The 15664-nt window shown below is 42.4% G+C and overlaps 1 protein-coding gene across 1 annotated transcript; it reads right to left on the bottom strand.

The window, feature by feature from the left end:
- Window positions 1-309: 309 nt before the first annotated feature.
- LOC104135946 (2-hydroxyacylsphingosine 1-beta-galactosyltransferase) lies at window positions 310-15256 on the bottom strand. The gene is made up of 5 exons (XM_009649645.2): window positions 15230-15256; window positions 9017-9159; window positions 6348-6424; window positions 4283-4502; window positions 310-2619 (listed from the first exon to the last, which is right to left on the bottom strand). The coding sequence occupies exons 1-5, from the start codon at window positions 15254-15256 to the stop codon at window positions 2256-2258; spliced, it is 831 nt and encodes a 276-aa protein (XP_009647940.1). The 3' UTR covers window positions 310-2255.
- Between the last annotated feature and the right edge of the window lie 408 nt (window positions 15257-15664).

Here is a 15664-nt window from a genome sequence, read left to right on the forward strand (position 1 = left end):
AATCTGGTTAAGCATTCCATCTTTAAACTGATTTAAGGCTCCCACAGGGAACAGATCTACATTCACAAAATATTAATAACTTTTGATTTCAAATACATATCGTGCATCGTGGTATAAACTGAGAAGAAAGAACCTGTGTATCCTAATAAGCATCCATTTATGTGCACTCACACACCACAAGTACTTTAAAACAAACAGCATTCATTTGAATAAAAATATACTTCCAACAACAGAATTTCTCTATTAAATCCATGTTTATTGCTTAAGTTTTATCACAGTGGAGATTAAATTATGCTTAATCATCCGGTCAGTGCTTTTGTACCTTCTTCAATGCCAAAAAAAACCCCATTTAAACCAAGTCATTCATACACTCGAAGTCTTATTACCATCCCACCATTCATTGCCTCTGTGTGCTCCTTTAGTTGCCACAAACTGCAAGATTGTAAAAAGGTATAGCTAATAGGCTTATTTATAATACCATTTTCTTCAAGTATTCAGAAAGCAGTACAAGTAGCTGTACTGTGTATTAGAAACATATCTGTACTGTTATTTATTGCTATAGGATAGAGGCTCCTGATGGAATGGTAGTGAAATATTGCATCACTGTGTATGAAGATGATCTCAGCATCCTGTAATCATCGCAAACTCTTCCCATGTTAGTGAACAACACCAGGTAAATGGATTCCTTTCCTTTCTCTTTCAGGCATGGGATTTCAAACTACAAATAAATAAAGCATACACTCACAACATGTGTAGTGCAAATTCCAAGTAAACAGAATGACATGGAAATAAACTCATAGTTGCCAACTCCGGTTCCGCAGGACAGTTATGATTTCACGCCCGGCGCCCCGCATCCCCACCCTCGGTGCGCACCACCACCAGCGTCCCGTGTCGGCGACAATGATTGAAAGAGATTGTTGCAGGGAGGGGCCAGTAGCAGGGGAAGGAGGCGGGGAGGGGGGGGGAAAGACCACCACCTCCACAAACCTTGCGCTGGGGGTGGCCAGGCTTCGCCCGGCACGTCCCGTCAGGCCTCGGAAGGAAGGCTGGTCGCCCGCCCGGTGAGCAGCCTTCCCATCCCACATGGGAGAACTTGTATTGGCAACTATGCAAAACATGGATTGCGTGGCCCAGGCTAAGAGAAGGTAATATTTTTCCAGATACAACCATTGAAGGAGAACATCTACAACATTGCGATTTAGAAAGAACTTAATAATAATGAGAATTAATAGGAAAGACATTCAACTTTGGGGTGGGGAGGGGGGGCATTTGTTGTTTATTTTGTTGTTTTTTTGTTTTTTTGTTTTTTTTTTTTTTTTTTTTAAACAAACCCATATAGTGGTTTGATTCTGCACAGCTCTGGGCCATTACAAAACCTTCTGCATTACGCACAGGGCTAGATTTTCTTTGTTTTTGGTGGTGGTTTCATTTATTTTTTTCTCAATTATGCAAAACTATTTCCCACACAGCCACATTTTAAACTGAAATAGAACTCCCTAATATTTTCATGGCATAAATTATATATGCAGAGAAAGGCAACAAATAAAATTTTGTCAAAATTAGAAATTAAGACTTATTGTAGACTTGCTCAACGCCCTTTTCTCCAGAGTACTTACAGTGAGCAGAAGAGTCATGCAGCTTATCAGTAAGAGGAGTACATATTTTCGCCATTTATCTTTAATGCTCACTTTAAGATCTTTTTTTTTAATGTCTGTCCTCTCAGTCCACAACTTGCTATTTCTTGCACAAAGACTGGGAAAAAATATTTTTTTTTTAAACAGCATTCTTACACCACATGTTGAACCTTCAACAAAGGAAACAGAGCTAGCACTAAAGTTCTCTCAGCTAAAAGATGGATATATTAAAATAATAAAAAAATAAAAGAAAAAACCTCTGCAAATAAAAAGAAACCTTTCCTCTTTTGGGACACACACATTTAGCTTTTAAAAACTGAAAATTCATAAATATGGTCATTGTATAACTTTAGAGAATTAAGGCTTCTAAAAACTTCAGTGCCAAAATAACCTCTCTGCATCAGTATTAAGAATAAAATATTTTCCATTTTAGGTTGTGCTTGCCTTTTTTTTTTTTTAAAGACTTTTCTTAGTTCCGTAGAATTTTGTCACATAATATTACATACTGAAGGGGAGCGTTAGAACTGCTTATTGAGGTTTTAAGTAGTTGTTAGACTAAGTTACAGCGATAAAATTCGATTACTGATCTGATTCATTACTACTTTACATGGGGCCATTGGCTCATTTCACCTTTTTTTCATGCTTAATGTGGCCGTTTCTTCTATACTTGCCATTTGGTATCCCGTTCTGGTAATGTCCGTTAACAGCGCTATGTTCGTCACTCGACCAAAGGTGTTTGCTTTGTTTGCGGACAAATTTTGTTATCCTGGCCAAAATATAATAAAGTAAGGCAGCACCCACTAGTACAACAAAGGCAATATCCAGTAAGAAATACTGATATAAAGAGATGCTGTAAACAGCGGCACGTAGATGTTGGGCTCCGTTGTGACGGAGGATGTAATTAATCCAGTACACAGTCCGGTTAACAGGATGACCAGGTTGGTCTTTGTGAATCTCAGACAGCCTCTGGGCCCGCTGCCGGTAGCTGCGGGGAAGGAAAAGAAAAGGGAAGAAAGGAAAAAATAGTCGTCAGCGTGCTCCGAGCAATGCAGGCTTGCAAACAGAAATATCCTTAAGCCTCTTCAGATCAAACAGCGTGTTACCACAGGACTCTCGCAGCCACCAGCGTACAGAGGGCTAGACAGGGCAGATGATCTGCCTTTAAATCGGTCATCACTTGCGGCTCACTGATGAGGAATGACTAGAGAAGCAGAGCCACGTGTGGCTGAAGGCAGAAACTCACCCTCCAGCAAAGCTCCGAAGGAGCCAAGCTGACCTGCTGCCAGGGGGGCTCCTCATCTAATCCAGAATGGATGCTATCAGTGAGCCAGGCCCATCTGCCCTTCCCACCGTAAAGCAGCAGCCTACCCCTGCCTCACGAACCGCTCGGTGAGGCTATTGTGCAACTGCACTGCTAGAGAAGTGCAGAACCAAGCAAGAAACTCGCTTCTGACTGCACAACAGACCGTTTCCACTTGGGTCTAGAGTTCAACCTAGAACTGTTTTTCCCCCTCAACAGGCCGTCCCCAGCAGCAGATCACACCAAATTCCTCCTCTCCCCCCTCACCGCAGCTGCAGGGCGACCAGGTTATTTATGCAGGACTTGCCTTTCTAGCAGGGGCAATTGCACAAGGGAAAGGTGATGCAACTGCTGTTACCGAGCTCTCTTTAGCAACATTCCCCTTTGCTGCGGTTCTGCGGCTCGCTCCTTACAGGTTTCTCCCTTCCTAAGGCAAGCGCCGCTTAAGGACTTTGCTGCCGCAAAAGCAAGAAGCATTTGTCGGCACCGTGCTCCAAAACTGCAGTTGGCCTGCTACAATAAGCCACCAGTTAACACGTCGTTATTTTTAATCTGGAGACAGTCTGAACATCACCGATGTTTAAAGCAGAACAGTTCAGAACAAACTTGTAAAGTTACTTCTCCTCACACTTTAGTACCCCAAGCAAATTTGTTTGCTGAAATTACAAAGAGTTATGAAACCCACATCAGGGGCTTTTACTTATTCTACTTGAGTAACAAAAAAAATTTAGAGAAAACAGACTGGAGTCCTCATATTCATAATAATTTGTTAGAATATTGTCATTGCAACACACACAAGTGACCTTCCTGACCTTAAGAGCAGTATTACTGGCCACAGCAGGAAATTTTTTTTTTTTTAAAATCCAACCATGGGACTTTAGAAAGAGTCACTCTTTAATGCCTCTGCATTTTCAGCTACAATCCAAACATGCCACCCTACAATCGTATAGCTGTATTTTGCTCCAGGCCCCTTAGGCAGCACAGGCAGACTGCTAAATATGCAGTAGTCAAGACACACAAAAAGAGACCTTGGTCTGCAACCAAGAATACGTCAGGACAGGTTTGTTTCTATAACCTTTCTGCCCTTCACGTGGTAGCTGTCGCAAAAAGCAAATGAGACAATTGAGTTCTGGTACGCTGAGCAGTGAGCTTAGCACCTTCACAGAAACCTGGTCAATTGAGTCGTCTTGTGAAACGCGACAACCATCCAAAGACTTGCCCCAAGTGTACATACAAATAAATCCCAACACCTGGGGGTTTATTCCCCCCTTGCACAAAGGTTCTGTATATGCATGTTTATCTCATAACAGTAACTTAAAATAAAAAGAAACAACCGCTCATTCCATACCTGGGGTCATTAATAACTTTCACTAGGGCTTCATACAATTCACTCTCAGTGACGGTCTTCCAGTTCAGCAATATTCCCATGCCTTTGGCCTGTACACGAGTCATAGTGTCGTAATGGTCTCCAAAAAGGGGAATCCCCACCACTGGGACCCCATGGTACATGGTTTCAAAAATGCTGTTCAAACCTCCATGACTAAGAAAAGCTTTAATGTTAGAGTGACCTGAAAACAGAAGAGGCATGAAGATTTTAAAAAACCCAAAAACATTCACATCTCCTTAATGTAAAGTTATTGAGGCAACGGATTACAACACATCATGTTTCTAAGGCTGCAATTCAGAAAGGCAAAAAATTGAATGCAACTTGTTCTGAAGTTCTCCTGTGCTGGTTTTGGCTGGGGTACAGTTACTTTTTTTTCATAGTAGCTAGCATGGGGCTGTGTTTTGGATTTGTGCTGGAGACAGGGTTGGTAACACCGGGATGATGTTTTACACAGAGCCAAGGCCTTTTCTGCCTCCCACCTCACCCCCATCCACAAACAGCTGGGGGGGCACAAGGAGCTGGGAGGGGGCACAGCCAGCACAGCTGACCCCAGGGATATCCCACACCATATGACATCATGCTCAGCACATAAAGGTGGAGGAAGAAAGGGGGGGGACATTTGGAGTGATGGTGTTTGTCTTCCCAAGTCACTGATACACACGATAGAGCCCTGCTTTCCCGGGGATGGCTGAGCACCCGCCTGCTGGTGGGAAGGAGGGGATGAATTCCTTGTTTTGCTTTGCTTGCACACGTGGCTTTTGCTTTCCTTATTAAACTGTCTTTATCTCAGCCCACGAGATCTCACTTTTATTCTTCCAATTCTCTCCCCCATCCCACCAGAGGGGAGTGAGCTGCCAGCAGGTGCTTAGTTGCCAGCTGGGGTTAAACCTCAACACCTCCTTAAACCACTGAAATTTCTCATGCATTAGATAATTTCCTCATACGCTAAGAGAGAAGAAACAGCCAATGCAAAGAAAATTCTCATGTTATTATTAATGGAGTAATTAAAATACATTGTTTACTCCTGAGTAGCTGCAGGTGGTGACTACAACCAGTTTAGCAGTACAAATGAGCCAGGGAGAGCACGTTTTTCCTCATTATTCGTATGAAATACAAGCTATTTAACAACAGGACAACTGATGTTACATTCCCGCTGAAGCTTCACGTGCCTTACTTCAGGCTAGCAAGATCTGACAATAATGATAACAACCTTATGCAATGGAAAAATGAGACTGCCTCAGAGCAATTTAGTAACCAAAACAAATCTACCTGGTTTAAAAGTCATTTGCCTAATCACTACCTTATGATAAATACGCCAGCTGACATGCACACACAGACACACACACATGCTTAACGCATTCATCAGCGCTCATCATAGCACTGGAGCTGCTTTGCAAACTCACAGACATCCAGGTATCCCACAGACAACCATAAATATTCTGTGGCCCCTCGGATCTGCAATGCATTCAGCTACCCTTCAGCATGGAAGGAAGCGGGGGACAGAAATAAAATACATAGACTCTAACATAATCTTTACCAAAAGATGGAAGAACATTGAGTTTCATCTCTGCACCTGAGAACCTGCAGTACCTCAGGTTAGTTAAACAGAAAGGTTATTGGCTTGCAACACATGCCCAAGTCCTGTTAGAGCTTCCTCTGGAGAAAAGTAAATGTGTATGTATACAGCAGTATGCAAAGACCCCTAAGACTTGTTTTGAGGCAACGTGAATAAGTTTTGCATGCCCTGTTTTGTGACTCTTCCAAAAGGAGACCAGTGAACGACATCCTTCTCCACACAATTAACTTAAGGAGAAAGTGGAGTTAGTACCAGGGAAAGATAATCAACATCAGAAAGGTGTTTTATTTCATCAGCTTGAAATTCTGACAAATTCTACATTTTTGTTCTGACTTCCATGACAGAGATTATCCCAGATTTATGACGACTGCCAATTCAGCAGAATATTGTTGGAAGAGCAACCTGAACTGAAGTGAGAGTACACAATGCTTGATCAAAATAGATACTCACCAAGAAGGTCGTTTTGTGGTAACCATTCTATAAGCTTCGTATTGTTGCCTAAATTCCTTGGTTTGTTTCCTGAAAACCTAAAACAATAAATCAAATTGATGCTGAGTTACCAAGATGTCCAAAATTCATAAACCAGAGAATCAAACCAAACAGTCCATGAGCCCTAAGCAGATCTCCAGTTAGGTGAGGATACTGTTTGCTCACTCTTGCAAGATTTACTTACTATTACAAGAAAACAAAATAGGCTCAACCAAGATGCTGCAAATAGCTGACAAATTCCAACTTTGTGTTTTCACCGTGCAGGTTTCTTGCAATCCGGCTTGAAACGCAACGTTTTCTAATAACAGAATGGCAACACATTTCCTTCTCAAAGCATATACAACTCTTAGCACTGACTGGCAGTTGGTTTTATAACCTCTCTATGGCTCAGAGTCCATCGCTGTACTGAAAATCTGGCTGGCACCCGGTAAATAACTCTCCACCGAGAACACCCCATCAGCACACAAATAATAACCCCCAGTGTCGACAGGAGGCATTCCCTTTTAGTTGGCCAGTTTCCCATAGCTCTTTATAATCGACACTGTCTTACTTTAAAAGGTGTTACTAATACCAGGAAGGGAAAGGCTGACAGCTCAGCTTATGAGGCAGAAAGCTATCGATGAAAAGTTTGGGATCCAACTGAGACAAGTGTATTTTTCTTACTTACTCACACTGCCTGAAACCCAATGGCAACATCTTGTTCACCTGAAGTCGCTGGAAAAGTTTAGCCCATAAAATACAGGCTCAAAGTAGAAACCAATTTACATATTACTGCTATATGCAGTTAATATAGAAAGTTAAATATATCCTGAACAGAAAAGAGAAAAAGTTACCAGTGACTGCTAAAGAATAGAACTGTTTTGCGAGAGCTCCATTGAACGACTTAAAATATTTTGATTATTAAACAGTATTAGAACTACACTTCATAAAGAATCACCTAATTCCCAGTTAAGTAAGCCATAGATTTTTACAACCAGCCTGTACATGCTATACATTGAAAAAAGCCTACATTATTTACGCTAACTTATATAAAACCAAATAAACTATGGTACTGGCTTTGGCTCTACCTAGTACTCCATAATCAGAAGTATATAAAGAACTACAAAGATTTTCTTGATTTGGCATTGTGGCCTAAGACAGCCAAGCAGCACGGCCTCTCTCATTTTCAGACATATCTAGTATAGAAACCACCTGCCTCCACCACAGACCATAGGTCAGTGATCTGCAGAACAAAAAAAAAATCAAAATAAAGTTGGACTCTGTTTCATATTTAAGTATTTAATTATGGATCTCAAATTCCCACTGGGGTGACTGAAAGCAACTTGCTCAGCACTCCGAGACCATGCCTTACACCAGAGACATCTTCCTATTCCATAAATGATGATGGAAAGAAACAGCAGATGGGTTCCCTTATCCAAAAAGCCATTCAGCAGATAGATTGCAGATAACAAAAACAAAACAAAAAACCCAAAACCACACTGGTAAGGAAATACTAGTGAGGAAAATTAAAAATTTTAAGAGAAGGCTTCAACTGAAATTGTTGCTTTTGCATTAAAAGAGTTATCCCCAAGGAAAATCCATTCAAGTTTATTTATTTACTATAGCAAGTGGATACTTCCTACAGAAAAACATTCCAGAGGAAACATGACAAAAGGATAAAACAGAAGAAAAGCAGTAAGATCAGCTGGGACTAGTAAGTAATTACAAGCCAAGCAGCATTGCAGGCTTCATAAGAAACAAACACATGACAGCTCTACCCCAAACAAAAACCGGTGAGTTCTTTACTACAACTACCAAAGGTTCTGTGCCATGGCCTGAAGAATTTCCATTTTCCTGTTCATTAGTGGGGTTCACTACTTCAGTTACACACAGGGATGAAAACTATCCCTAAGACATGGTGGAGAGCGGGACGCTAAACAGTCTGCTAATACAACTCTGGAAGTTCAGCAAGGACAGCAGTCATAAGTTGTAAGACACCAATTACTTGGAAACCAATGGTTCACATGAACTCCTCTGAATTATATTCCAGAGCAACACTGCACGTGAAGCAGAGCTGACTAAACAGTTCTTGGATTTCTACAGTAAGTTTAAGAGCCACTCAAGATGTTTTTAGAGCCAAGAAAACCTATTACTGATTTTCACTCCTGCAGATTTTTCTCCCTCCAATTTCTTTCAGATAAAGACAAGTGAGAAGAGCAATTATGAAAGACTATTTACAGACAAAAGAAGGAGCCCAAAAGAGAGAGGAAAAGAAGATGGATAAAGAAGAAAACCTATGGTTAAATCAGCAGGATCTCATTCTTGCTCCCTGCAGTGGCTTCCTTATCAGAAACAATGACAGTATGTCACAAGTGTTATAACCTCAGACTCTCTTTTCACTGTCCCCAACCCTTCTAGGATATAAATTCAGCATAGGGGTATAACCTATGCGTTATGCTGCCACAAAATCATTGTTCCTCCTTATCACCAGGGGACCGCAGCACTTCCATAACAAGATCTTTCAAAAGAGTCAGGTCCTCTGTGCCACCCAGACTGTCTCAATTTCAGCTTCTGCAACTCTAGATCAAGGTGGCACAATAGGAAATGAGCGGGCTTCAAATCACCCCAAGCACGTCTATCACCGCACTTACCTCCAAATCACTCTCTGAGGCAGTCTTGCCAGAGCATGGGCCAACTTATTTGCTATGTCTTCTGACAGGTATTTCACTCCAGCTCCAAAGGAGACGAGGACAAAGCCGTTTTCGTTAGCACCATTCACCCACGCTTGGAGATCCTGTTAAAGGGAAAATTTACACTGAGCACTGTAGAAGCATAGTTAAACCACAGAAAGAGATTAAGTAAATATTGTTTAGGAAGAACAGTTGTTGGCCCTGATGTTACTTCACAAGCCACATTTCAAGTCAAACATTTCTGAAGTTAGCGAGTACAATGACTCAATGATTCGGAATCCACAGTACAGGCTATGAACAGCCAAATTTCTTCTGGGTTTTCTTCAGCTTCTATATTAACAGTTTATTAACAACCAGTTTCACAAGACACTTTGTCCTTTAACTCATCAGTTGACACATTCGCGTGTTAACACATGGCATTTTAACTCAGCAAAACATAAATCCATCTCATGGTATCAGAAGTACAGCACAGGAAACACACAAGTGAAGTCTGGGACCCAACTGGGCCATTTCTAGCCTTAAAGAAAGTGAGAGTACTTCAAAAGGGTTGTTTTCCTTTCATTTACACTAAAATAACAAACACAACTTGAAAGAAGCCAGAGTTCAAAACAAACCTTCAGTTTCCACTGCCCCAGCACTTCCAGGAGCAAGGAACAATATTGCATCTGTATGGCAAGTACCAGGTGGATCCCTCTTTTGGGGATCAATACACTTGATCCTAGACCGAACTGCGTGCCTCTTCCAGGGCGAGTTACCGGTGTTACATTAAGTGTACACCAGTGTAAAAAAGGCCAAAGCCCTTTAAGCTCATCCTCCTCCTGTAATTGCTCCAGAATAGAGACTCTTGCAACACAATTTTTGCTGGCCTTCTTTGATTCAAGGGCTGCCTCAACCTAGGCAAGGATGCTGAAAGCAGAGGTCTGCGGTGTGGCTCTGCTCAGAAGTACTCCGAGAGCAGAACCAGCATCAATCTCCTGGGGTAACCTGGCGGCCACGCCATGAGATTCAAGTTCAGAGGCAGCAGCTTTTACAGCAGGGCACCCTGCTTTCTGCTGCACAGGGCTTTGGGGCTCTCACCAAGGGATGCTCAGCCCACACAGGATCACTGGCAGGAGCATCTTATCTACAACCATGGCTGGTCCAGGGTTTCACTGCACTCAAGAGCCCAGTGTCTTGGGTCCAGCCACAGGCAATTCCTTCACAGCTGATGCTTCGGGCAAGTCCTGGTTAAATTGCAAAGTAGGCAGCAACATCCAAACCCCAGGGCTGACTTGGTGGAAACGGGGTTTGCATCACCAATAACAAGGCAAGCCAGCAGACACTGCTACCGACCGCCACCAGGGCTCTGCAGGGTCGGAGGAAAAACCATCCAAGCATGAGACAGCAGAGCTGCCAGCTAAACAAGTCTCAGACACAAGAACAAGGTCATTTGGCTTCAGGAGTGAAAAGCTGATGGGGAAAAAAAAAAAAAAAAAAGGCAAAAGCCTCAGCATACCCTTTGCTTTTGGAAATGTAGATTTAAATTCTATTTTTCCAATGCAACTGTTGGCAGTGGAAACCAAAAAATTAAACTACTGACCTACAGATATGTCAGTCTGCTGAAGAATAACTTGTATTTCCCAGGATATGGTTTAATTCTGGTCCCACCAAATTTAAGCATAAGCTTGCTCAACACCGGTGCAGCAATAGGAAATGAGTAAAAGGAAAATTAAGAGCCCTGTTCACAATGTGCCTCTTGTCCTGGCAATAAACAGCAGGCCAGACAGTAATAGTGTAATGCTGTGCTATCTTCGCCAAGCAGAAAACCACAAAAGCTACCACAAAAACCAGCAGGCGCAACGAAGACCTGCGCAATATGCTGGGGGTTGTACACTGGTCTCTACTGTGCAGTGAAAAAGGGCTTTCCATTTTCTCTACAATCCACATTTTTTCATTTTTCTTCATCCTTTTCCAGCGCACTTCCTTTTCCTTCCTTTCTTTTTCTATGTCTGTGGAGGGAGGGAAAAGAAGGGAAAGGAGGGGAAGTGTCTGTGACCTGCCTCGAAGCTGAATCATTTATTAAGAGCTGAACTCCTGACATGAAAGTTTGAGTGGTTTTGTGATTTACAGTTTGTCCTTGAGTTTTACTTAAGGACCTAAGGCATGCTGCAAATGTAATTATAGTCACTTTTACTTAGTGGTTCGACTAGTTACATCTTGAACTACTTCCTATCTGTTGTTTAAAGCTAAATAGAAAAGAGCCTTTTGTGGGCTCTAGGACAAGCCATTCTGAAAAGCAATCGAGTACAATACCGTAAGAGACAGCTCTCTGCCCATTTGGGACATTCAATAAAGTTCTATTCTAAGAGCTGGAAGTCACCTGTTGCAAGGTGGTTTTCTTCCAACAACTGGAAGAAGCCCAACATTCACAGGCTCTAGTCTTCATAGGGTACTCACCCACCCCGAGACCTGCTGGAGGGGCAGAAACCTGGAATTTTCTCAAGTGCCTTCTTGATGATAGCTCCACAGCACGGGTGCTTGCATCGGAGGTATAAAATATTCCCTTATAATGGAATTTCTGAAACAGCATTCAAAAGTCCCCATGTATAACAACAAATAGCTCAAGTACTTAGAATTTTATGTAGAGTGGGGGAAATATGAAAGGACCTTCGCTATCTACAGTGGAATTAGAGTCACCCTACGAACAGGCTTTTGCATTTTAGTGTTGTGCAATAGCAAAGCAACCTGCTTGGCGTTATTACAGATGATTTCATAGCTAAACCTTTGTAGCCCTTCCCTTTGAAGGTAATCCCACTGCTCCAGTGGAACATAACATGTACAAAGGGGAACTTAAGATCTTGACAGGCAAGACAAGATCCTGCCACCAGGCTCCAAAGATGGAATTTGTTTGCTGTATCAAAAGGGGTTACATAAAATAAAATCAACAGAACACAAACTGGCTTATTTGGTATAAACTGAATTTTATTACCTGTATGCTCCTTCTCCTGAGCCACTTCCTAAGCATGGCAACACAAATGCACGCTCACAGGCTCTCTAACTGGGATCCAAGCAGCAGAAGTTTGCAGGGGAAGATTTTAATTAGCTTCAGAAATCAAGCATGCTTCCCCTACAGACATGTCCACACAAGGAAGAGAGAAGCGAAATGAGGTTTGCCATGCTCCGGGTTGGTCAGGTGCAAATCAACTCTGATCCAACTGGTACATAACCATTAACAGAAGTGCAACAGGCAGGGACTTGGCTCAGACAGAACAGCCTACATGGGCTTCCAAACCAGAGTTGGATGATGCCTGGCCAACCCAAATCAGAAGCAAAAGGACCTTGAAGTTGTCCTCGGGGATTTCTTTTAGAATGCTAAGTTAGAAAGAATATGATTTTGATTCCTCACGTAAACAGGGTCAAAACTGTCCCACCCCAACCTCAAGAAGATGCAGAAGAGTTTCAACTCAGCTTGTTGTATTTTGACATCAACTGAAAAGTTCTTCCCCCCTGCCCCACTACAAATTTGTCCTATTTTTACCTAGCTTTACATGATGCTGGTAGGTAAGAGGAATTGCTTGCCTGCCTTCTGACCTGCAGCCCCTCTCCAAGCTGCTTCCCCAGACGGGTGCTGGAGATCAGTACTGTGCACAGGCTGCAGAAAATTAGCTACAGACTTGTCAGGACAAGGGTTCTCCTTGCATACATCTGTGCAATTCCTGGCCTGACACAGCCTTGATTAAATGGGATTACTAGGCACTGCTGAAAATGCAAGAATTGGGTAAAAATCAGGAAATGAAGAAGGGGGGGGCTTACACTACCTCCTTGTAGAGTTCCCCGAGTTCATGACCTGGAGGGGTCGATTACTCTCAGATTCTTTTAACTTACAATTATTTCTCCTGACAGCTTTTTAGTACAGGCTTTCTAAACTGAAGATCCAGTGAAACCAAATCCAAGTGAGGGGCATTCATAGGTCTCTGCGTTGCAAGACAGACCTGAACGTCCTGGTACAGTTAGCCAGGCCATGGCACAAAGGCTCAGTATTTTCTTGTACTTCAGCTGCTCTTTATGTGGCAATACAAGGTACAGAAGTGATACTCACAGTAGATAAAAAGCAGGCTATTATCTGGGCACATGAAGGAGACCAAGTATTTCATCAGCATTATTACTATGGCTGTGTATGCCACTTAACCCATGCATATGCATGCCTAATGTTATCTTTAGGAAGCACATCACAGCAACTTGGGATGCAGGACAAGCAGTGCAAAATACAAGCTTTGGGCAATTCTCACAAAAAACAAATCCACAGAAGAGAACAGGCTGATGCCAAAGAGCAATTTTGTTTGCCTACAACTTCAGCGTATCTAGCCGCTATAGCCTTTAGTTACCTTCCTACCCTTCCAGTCATCAAGGCCTTACTAGCCCTAACACCCCAAGTACCAGTCTCAATGAAACCACCACCCCAACTCGACACTAAAACCCTTCACAGACATGTAGGCTTGTCTCCTATGATTTTAGTCCCTTGTCTTAAATCCACTTACACTTTTGACCTCCAGCACATTCTGTCTTCCTGGTCTAGTTATGCACCGTACAGAAACGCAATGAGTCAGGACGAGTCATTAGAGCTGCCTTCATTAAAAGCAGCCTGTTCCCTGTTCAGGCAGCTCCTCGCTTGCAGCAGGAAAGCAACCTCCTTTTGCCCAGTGGAAGTGATGTTCAGGTTCACTCTGAATTCAGTGCATTTCTTTTTGCATAAGGAAAGTATACATAATTTTGAAATTACAACTTTTGAGGTCTAAACCTACAGTAAAGTTCAGGGGGTATTACATGATGATCTGCTTTACTAAGCGTTCCTCAAACTCTTCAACTGAACACAGAAGTGAGAAGGGAACACCATTGACTTTCACAGTTAACTCAAACTTTACAGATACATCATAATGAAGAGCCCTTCTTTAAACAGTTCTTTCAGTGACTGTAACTGAGCACCTGATGGCTATTTTTTCCTCCAAATATGGGTATTTCCAGTTTTTGTTGTGTAGAAAAGAAAAATCCCTACCTCAATTACTTGGAGTCCTAGCATAGCCAGCAGACAACATTTGCTTTGCTGAGGCTACCCTGCAAACTTTACAAACTGACCAGAAGCTTAAAGACAGAGACCTGGCTTTCCCCTTCCACGCTAGGAATCAAACCTCAATTTTAACTCCCAAACTTTGATGAACTTAAAAGCAAAATTTTCAATAGAATTTCTGAAAAAACTTAGATCAGATACTCACATAACCTGTAGTTGAAGATGCATTAAAAATGTAATTAGTATTCCTTGTAAGGTCACACTGAAAACAAGCTGACATTAATTAAGTGTTAAGCTGGATATCCTGGTAGGCACCTGTGTTTTCCAGAAATTAAGACATAAACATAGCTGAAAAGTCTGGGATTGAAGAGGTATTCACAGAAGTGACTTGAAGGAGGCTGCTTTCTCCGGGCTATCTCAGTCAGCAGAGGCTCATCCAAAGGATAGATCGGAGCACCTACAGCTACACACACCATACCTCTACTTACCCACTCCCATCTCCTCACCAGGCACAGTACGACCTCGGATGAGGTCAGCCCACACAAAAAAAAAAACCTATCTACTACAGTTCAGTTTTTGAACTGAACTGTTAACTACATTTTATAACCCAATTTTGGGTTTCATCCTATTATGGCTTTATATACATCGCCAACAAAATATCATCTAATGCATACATTAACTAAATTACCATTTTCACTTAAGTGATTTTAAGAAAAGTTATCAATGCATGCCAAGGTATGAAATGCTTAAGGGAGCCCCAGTTACAACACTGTGCCGAGCCCTGTCAGGCCTCTGCCTGTTTTCATGTTAACTTCTGTGCAAACGCATGTTCTTTGGGCAAAATAGTAGAAGAGTAAGAGACTGAAATAAGCTTTCTTTTGAAGCTCCCTACCCTGTTCATTCAAATCTCTAGTTTCACTTGTGTTGACTGACTGATCCTGGCACACCGAGTCCCAGAGGAGGTACCGATTCGTCTCTGACCATATTCCACATCAGATGCGCCTTCTAAACCCTCTTAATAAATGATTATTAGACACACTTACAGGTCTCAGAAGCACGGCACTCACAGATCAAGCCAAGGCGGTCAGACAGCGACTATTCCCCTCCTTGCCTGGGCAGGGAGCTCTTACACGGTAGGGGATCGGCCTTGGGGCCATCTCGCCCCTCTCAGAAGTCGCATGCTTGCTTCTAAAATGCTGCCTTGAGTTTGTCATCTACACTGTTCAAAAGCTGCCTAAGCAGGCTTCTCCTTTTTCAGCATGGGTAATATTTATTGCAGACTGAGCTTTGCACAGAAGCACGCACTACGACCTTGCCTTGTTCTCTTTCCCAGGTTCAGTTGCCTGCGAGTAACGACTTCTTGCGTGACGCTACATTACTGAAGATTGAAGGCTTTTGAGTATCTCCCGACCTTTTACTGAGGCTCTCCCTGTGCTTGCATAGAGAGAATAAGCACTTACTGATATATGCTGTACTATAGGCGCAAGGGGGGAGGAATAAAAAAATAAATCTTTTTACCATTCTCAGACAGGAATGCTATTGTGCCAACCCTACTATGTGAGCTT

The sequence above is a fragment of the Egretta garzetta genome, unplaced genomic scaffold, assembly GCF_000687185.1.
Source record: "Egretta garzetta isolate BGI_Z169 unplaced genomic scaffold, ASM68718v1 scaffold832, whole genome shotgun sequence".
Classification (NCBI taxonomy): Eukaryota; Metazoa; Chordata; class Aves; order Pelecaniformes; family Ardeidae; genus Egretta; species Egretta garzetta.